This window comes from Alosa sapidissima, chromosome 1 (assembly GCF_018492685.1).
Source record: "Alosa sapidissima isolate fAloSap1 chromosome 1, fAloSap1.pri, whole genome shotgun sequence".
Taxonomy (NCBI): Eukaryota; Metazoa; Chordata; class Actinopteri; order Clupeiformes; family Clupeidae; genus Alosa; species Alosa sapidissima.
The window spans coordinates 17,351,001-17,358,963 of NC_055957.1; the positions used below are offsets into that span (position 1 = coordinate 17,351,001).

Genomic DNA, 7,963 nt, shown 5'->3' on the forward strand with positions numbered 1-7,963 from the left:
GAAACATTTTACACCCATGTTTACATTTACTTTAAACCTATTGATTTTAAATAGTAAACATACAGTCTTGTCGGTCTTTGGTATTTTGAATATAGTAAACACTGGCTGAGGATGGGGTAATAGCCCTCTTTACCTGTGATATATCAAACCTATTTCCAACATAGGCATGCAGCTTTTTGCAGCACCACCAGATATCAAAGGCATATTGCTGGTGTTTTAGTGTGTATTTGTTGTTATAGTACATATCATTGCACCAGTATAATGCCATTTGGCCTTGCGGTAGTATGGGGGCGTTTACACAACTGATTCCAGGCGATCTCCTATTGAGCTCTGTTCTGCTCTCGGTGTTCTGACAATAAGAACACAATAATACTGCAAACAGAGAGAGAACCTCCAGAGTGACACTCCCAAGCTCTAGGCTGGGTAATATTTTACATGTTTAACATAAATGAGATTTTTTTTTAGGTTGATCAGTCTAGTTTATGGTAGACTGTAACTGAATGTGCTCATAATAGCATTCTTTTGAGGGGATGTTTGGCATTACTGTCATTCACATATCAATGCAACATTGATACTGCGGTTATTTCTGTAGTGTTCTGAATGTTGAATGTCCCCTCTGATGTAGATGCAACATGTAGCATGACCATATTCAAAAAATTCACATGCGTGTTCCTGCGTGCGCGCGCGCACACACACACACACACACACACACACACACACACACACACACACACACACACAAATACACAGAGAGAGAGAGAGAGAGAGAGAGAGAGAGAGAGAGAGAGAGAGAGAGAGAGAGCAGGATGACAGAAAAATAAACATAGTGCAAAAACGTCAGAGTATTCTACACAAACTCCATTTCATAACCCGAACGTATTACAGATTCAGGATTTTGGTTAAACCTGAATGATCTACAGTTAAAGGAAAACATCCCTCTACCTTGAATGATTCCCATCGGAGGGTAATTGGTGATGAAGGATACATCTAAGCATCTTTCACCCTGATACCCAATTAGGAACAGAGGTTAAAAAAGGCATAGGCTGTCTAGAGTGCACTGTAACCTGAGAGCTCGGAGAGAGTGTTTGTGAAGGTGAGTGCTGGATCGTATAAGCTCGCTGGAGCAGCTGGACCCCACCAGGCTCTGGTCAGACCCCGGTCAAATGCACATCCCGGCCGTCTGATTGTTCCAGTAGAGAGATGGAATCCAGAGAGGGCTACGTTATCAAGATGGAAACTATTTTCAACACTTCGGGCCCTCATATTGTTTAAATGCCTCATTTTAATGAAAACTCATTTCTCAAATGTTATCCTAAAAAAAAAAAAAAACACACAGAAAAATGTGAGATGGTAGCCTATCCATATAAACCATTCTTGTGTGCATTGCATTGCGATTGTTCTGATTCTGGAGGCAAGTTGCTGACTTGTTACTGGACTCAGATACCCTCCCATATTTCAACTCATCTCTGGTCAGCGATCCCACAGCTGTACGACCAGGAGTCAGAGTGCAGTGTGAGCACACAGAGAGGGGGCAGAGTCCCACCACTCGCCTGGCCAGGCCAGCCTGAGATCAACTGCAGACGAGGCATCTCACTGACACCCCCTCCTGGCTGGCAGCGGCACTGCAAAACTACGCATGATCACTGACTTGTGCAAAACACACACAAAAAAATGCAGGCAGTCACAACATTTGACAGTTTTTTTCAAAAACAGAAGTAGAACGTCACAAACTGCATTAAAAGCATTAAAACCGAGAGGGAAGCTGTCAGTCAAACTGCCGCTGTCATTCAAACGCCAGCCAGTGAATAGAGTGACTGAGGCTCGTAACGATCTTATCAGGCGGGGAAGGCTGCCGTTTGAAGGGATCCATCTGGCCCGTCTGGAGCGACGGAGCTGCCCACTGATTACTGCTCACAGCTGCAAGCCCTGGGCAGCTGGATGCTCGGCCGGTAGGGAACTGGGCCACAATTAGCCAGGTTATCAATCAACGGCTGGCTAATGAGCGAGAGGCTGGGGCCGCACTGAGCCCACAGGATTTCCCCGCTCCTGGGGGACCAGGGGAAGCACTACTGAAGGCTGCCCACTGGGCCTGGGACTAAAACACCAGCCCTGTTACTTCACTGGGGGGGAACTTAACAGCTTTATTCATGCTAAACCCTGGGATGGGCCACGGCAAGGTTGTTCAGGACAGGTGACCTTAAAGAGATGTTTTTACACTTAATTTCAGTCTTGTGGAGAATGACCCCCTTGCTTTCCTCACTCACCTCTATCTGGAAAAGTATGTGGTAGGGGGTTTGGCAAACATATGTGGTTTTTGCAGAGCTACTGTACATGTGTTCAACTAAGACCCCAAAGTACAGCTGTGGATTGCTTTGTCTAGGCATCATACTACCAACAACACGACACATGGATCACTTAGACACTTCCCAGTCAATCTGAAGTGTGGCAGGTTTAGCATGTAACATGATCAGGAACATGCTTGACAACATCAGTCTTTATTACCATGCAAGGGGTGAAGATGAGCTTCAATCTGGGTTTTGGGGAATTGTAGTGCAGGTTTTTTTCTAGGCAAACCTCACATGGCCAGAAGGATGTATTACTGATAATAGTATACATATATACTGACATAATACATACTGATAAAAGTCCTTACTGGCATTGCATTGGGCAGAGTGTAATTTAGTGCTGAAGCATGGCTTTCAGATAACAGAAAGACTGAACACGGCATTCTCAAGCTCAACCTTGACAGTGGGTGTGCAATTTCGGAGTCCAGATAACACCCTGCGCTGATAGATAATGGCATTCACAAGCAGAGCAGGAGCTAAGGGCACTTGCCATCCACTGGGATCCCCATGCCCACGTCCACTGGTCAGCATCAGACAGTGACCAGGCTTGAACAGGCCTCATTTCTCACATGCTTTCATCTCATACCCCCTGCGGTGTTGATTAGAGTGTACGAAAGCCACAGATGTCTTTCCCCGTCCGGTCCGAGAGGCGAGCATTTGAGCAGGCGGGAGTTTGGCGAGGCCTTGAGAGAGAGAGAGAGAGAGCGCTTGCGGCTGAATGTCACCGTGCCCTCCGTGGGCTCTGCTCTGCCCAATGTTCCCCTCGCCTCCTCCTTCTCCTCCGTCTCCTTCTCTCATCTAATCTCCTCGCTCCGCTCCTCTCCCACTCAGATGAGAGAGAAGTTGAAGAGGAAACGCCAGAGAGGACTCTCCTCTCCCAGCCGGCCACTTGGCTCACCTCCCTTTGACCTCCATACACACACATACACACACACACACACACACACACACACTTCACCAGGCCTGATGACTATTTCCTGAGTAGTGTATGTGGATTTTTGTTTTTTTTTTCAAAGTGAGGTAGTGGAGGCCATAGGAGTTCTAATCTGAACTCAACCATGTAATCCTGATTCACATTTTCATGCGGAGCAATTTCAAAGCAGACTCGTCAAACCAATGAGATTGGTCACAGTCACGTTCGTGTGCTCTTATCTTGTTTGCTGACGGACTGCAGTACAAACACCATTCTCAAATGGAAGACTCTCACCGTCGAGCTGGGCACCAGTTTCTTTCACACCGTGATAAACCCAATTAAAATCTACAGGTGCAGAGTTGACAGCTCTCCACCTCTGAATGCCTTTTCCACCTCTCACACTACCCGATCAGGGGGTCGTTTCTAGAAAAGTTAGCAAACGACGCTTTCTAGAAACAAGCCCCAGGGTTGTGGCAAATGGGATGGCTGTGCCCCCCTTCCCCCACCCCCAGTTTCTCTCCCTAAAATGGCTACATGATTGTTCATCGCTAATAGTTCATGTTTGTACATGTATTACATCGTATTGTGGACAGTAACCATTCTGGATATACAGCATGTGCTCCACTTCCACTCACCCCCCTTTCAAAAGGCTTTCTACTATATAATAGGGCCAATAAAAGGCCTAGGGGTCCTAGCCCTATTATTTACATATGAAGATACACAAAGGGATGACAGGCAAAATGCATGATGAAATCCCAGCTGTGTTAATCGTCTGCTGAAGTTCTCCGTATACCTTAGACAAAAGTCAAACGCCTGATGGGGGAGTTTTGACACAGGATTATAATGAGGTCCCTCGCTCACCCTATTGTCAGTGACAACTCTGTGGTGACTGGTGACATACTGATGAACTTCCTCCAATGCACAGGGCTGCACACGAAATCCCAACGAGCCGTGCCATGTTTTGTGGGGCGTACGCTGTGCTATGCTTCAGTACTTCTCTGTGTGTGACCAGGGTGAGGACCCGCTGGGCGCATTGCAGAGGTGACCCCCATCAGGAACTCTTTTCTGCCTGACCACACCGCAGCCTGTGGGGTCCTGTGTTCGCTCACTCCCATGTTTAGGCAGAACTGGTGTTTCAAGACCTTAGAAAAGTGAAACTACATACGCAAAAATGCATTAACATCCCCTGGCAACTGCATTTTTTTTCAAAACCCATCTTTAATATATTTATCCTCGCTGAAGGGGTGAATTCAGTTATAAGGCATGCAACGCCATCTAGTGTCCTGTTGAAAAACCTTCCATGCTGAGGATCCAAATAATGATTTACAATGAAGTGAAACAAGGAAAACATATTGAAACCATAATTCAATGTTTTATTTATTTTTTCTGTGAATGAACAATGATTGCTCTAAGTTAGGACATACATTTAGATAAAGAAATACATACTTAAAGGCAAGGGCAGCTGTCGGAGGCGAGCTGAAGAGTTAGCATATAAAAATTCAGAATGAATGTGTCCCTTAACCCCACCCCGCTAATATTCACGTGGGAAATCACCCATGATGCATTAGTGATTCGCACTGATAACCACAGCAGCTAACAAGTTTTACTGCCTTACACAACTCAAGTAGAAATACAAAAGAAGTTTGGTCTCTTAAATAAACACAGATGGCCTGAATCATAAGGGTGTGTTAGTCATCTAGGAAGTCATCATCAAGGTTTACGTCTGTGGTGTCAATGTCGTCAAGTTCCATGTTGTCAAGGTCATCCTCCAGCTCATCCAGGATCTGGACATGGGGGGAAAAAAGGGGGATAAAACTGACGGTGAAACTTGATCTGTTGCGAGTGACAAACACACACACACACACACACACACACACACACACACACACACTCACACACTCACACACTCACACACACCATCCCAACCCCATCACCGTTACAATTACCATTACCGTTACCATTAACATCCCAATGCCATGTTTATGGTGCGTGTCATTCCATTTGCGCAAAAAAGCTAGAGTTAAAGACATGCACTTTGGGCTCTGTACACATGTTAGTGACCCAGCAGCGCATGTACAGAGAGATCAATAAAATCACGGAACACTTCCAGGATGCTGAGGTCCTGAGTGCTGAGGAGTACCTCGTCGTCCTCTAGGTCGTCTGCTGCTGCTGCTGCTGCTGTTGCTGCTGCTGCTGTGGGGGTCTTCTCTTCCTCTGGTGCCACCACCCCATCTACAGGTGCCACTACCTCTACCACAGGTGCCACTACGTCTACCACAGGTGCCACTATGTCTACCACAGGCGCCACTTCCGCTACAACAGGCGCCACTTCCTCTTCAACAGGCGCCACTTCCTCTTCAACAGGCGCCACTTCCACTACAACAGGCGCCACTTCCTCTTCAACAGGCGCCACTTCCTCTTCAACAGGCGCCACTTCCTCTTCAACAGGCGCCACTTCCTCTTCAACAGGCGCCACTTCCTCTTTAGTAGGCGCAACGTCCTTTTCAGCAGGCGCAACGTCCTTTTCAGCAGACGCTACTTCCTCTTCAGTAGGCGCCACTTCTTTAACAGGTGCTGCCACCTCTTCAACAGGTACTTCCACCACTGCTTCCTCCTCTTCTTCAGCGGCTGGCTCAGGTGTAGGGGCGCTCACAGCGGCCACTGCTGCCGCCACAGGGGCCGCTACTGCTGCCATCACTGATGCAAACATGCTGGCTTCCGCCGCTTCCTCCTCTTCCTCCTCTGCTGCCTCTTCCTCAGCGGCTGGCTCAGGTGTAGGGGCGCTCACGGCGGCCACTGCTGCCGCCACAGGGGCCGCTACTGCTGCCATCACTGATGCAAACATGCTGGCTCCCACTGCCGGGGCCTCTACCACCGGGGCCTGTACCGCCGGGACCTCTACTAACGGGGCCTCTGCCACTGGCTCAGCCTCCAGGGGTTCCGTCTGCTGCACAGACACCTGCTGCACACGAGCATATAGACAAGCACAGATGTCAATCAGCCCTTCACAAACCTATATAACTAGATAGTTTTCCAGCAGATATTCCAGAGCTCCACAGACATGGAAACACTCCACAATTACTCCCATTCCCAAGAAGAACAGCCTAAAAGTCCTGAAAGACCCAAGATCCATAGCCCTCACCTCCCTCGTCACATTATCAACGCCACAGCTTCAAAGACGGATCCCCTTCAGTTTGCATTCCACGCTAAGAGAGGGGTGGATGATGCCAAACTCTAAATATTGAATGCTGTCCATGAACACCTAGAAGTCCCAAATTCTCCGGCTCCTCTTCGCGGATTTCTCGTCTGCCTTTAACACCATCCAACCACATGCTGGCTAAAAAAAAAAATCTCAACCTGGATAATCAGCTAATTCTGTGGATCATTAAGTTTTGTACCCAAAGAACACAGAAGGTGCTGGTCAATTGAAAGATTCTCTGACATAAGATACATGTCCACTGGCTCACCACGGGGCTGGGTCCTCTCACCACTGCTTTTTATCTTGTACACAAATGATTGTAGAAGCTGCCATCCTGATCGCCATCTAGTGAAGTTTACTGACGCTGTTCTCCTTTCCCTGCTATCTGGTTCTGTCCAAGATCATGGGCCTGTCCTCAGTGAGGGTGGAAGGGTGTGATCGCTCTTTTTTGGAGCTAAATGTTTCAAAGACTAAGGAGATGTTCATTCACTTCACCAACCATGGAGGACACAGGGCTGCCAAACCAATCTGTGAGTTACCAGTTGTAGTTGTACACGAACACAAATACCTGGGCACTGTAATTAGGTGGGTCATTCTACAAAAACGTGCCATTTTAAAACTGTAAAACAATTAATTATAATTAACAATATTTAATTTAGTTGCTGTGATATGACAAAAAATGATTTGCTAGGGGTATAAAGGTCCATGTATTCATACTAAACCGTTCAATACAGATGTGTACCATATAAAGTCTTTAATTGTAATCAACAGTAGGCTTTTTTGCGTGCGGACCATGTTTCAAATGTGGGTTCCCACACAAATATATTAAGTGGTGAACCATATGTCAGTTTAGTCAATTAACGTCAAAAACATTTGACACTTTCAAAATACTATTCCCGCTGTGCATCAGCAATGCTCTCGAGAATGCACACCATGTGGTCTCATCTTGTCAACCACATGGCTAGTAATGACCAATAACATATTTCGTCGACCCTGTTACTGTCAACATTGTTACTTCTATAATACTCTAATATAATAAAAATAAATAAAAGACAAATGTAAAATAATCTCAGATGAATGTAAAATAACCTCAGATGATTGTAAAATAGAGCAATATTCCACTCAAATACATTCACGTATGGAAAAAACATTTTCAACATTCAACATTTTCCATTTACGAACACTCTTAATGTAAACAGATTTATCTTTCATGATCAGAATTGATCTAAATATGACTTAAAACATTTTCAGATACAAATTGATTTCTTTGTAACAGGGTTGACAAAGCACACATGCATGTTTATTATTTGCAAAATAAATAAATAAGGTAACCCGAGATGTCATTGCATATTTTTAAGGATCTGCTTTATCCAAACAGGTGCTTCAAGACTTTTAAAACAGAAGATATTTGGAAAGCTAAATGGCACGTTTTTGTAGAATGATCCAGGCACATTCAGATACAACAGTTCTAAGAACACAGTTCTACCAACTACTGACTAGAGATGC

The 7,963-nt window shown here is 45.7% G+C and overlaps 1 protein-coding gene across 7 annotated transcripts in view; it reads right to left on the reverse strand.

Annotated features, from left to right (window-relative positions):
• Nucleotides 1-4,610: 4,610 nt before the first annotated feature.
• copb2 (COPI coat complex subunit beta 2) overlaps nt 4,611-7,963 on the reverse strand; it is a 15,417-nt gene continuing 12,064 nt past the window's right edge. For 3 of the 7 annotated variants that reach the window (XM_042093879.1, XM_042093869.1, XM_042093860.1), the window contains 2 exons: nt 5,399-6,220; nt 4,611-5,042 (listed from right to left, as the gene is read on the reverse strand). In XM_042093879.1, the coding sequence (XP_041949813.1) occupies nt 4,947-5,042; nt 5,399-6,220 (918 nt within the window). In that variant the 3' untranslated portion in view covers nt 4,611-4,946. The remainder of the gene's footprint in view (nt 5,043-5,398; nt 6,221-7,963) is intronic. The other 4 variants (XM_042093915.1, XM_042093906.1, XM_042093897.1 and 1 more) reach the window with 2 other exon arrangements.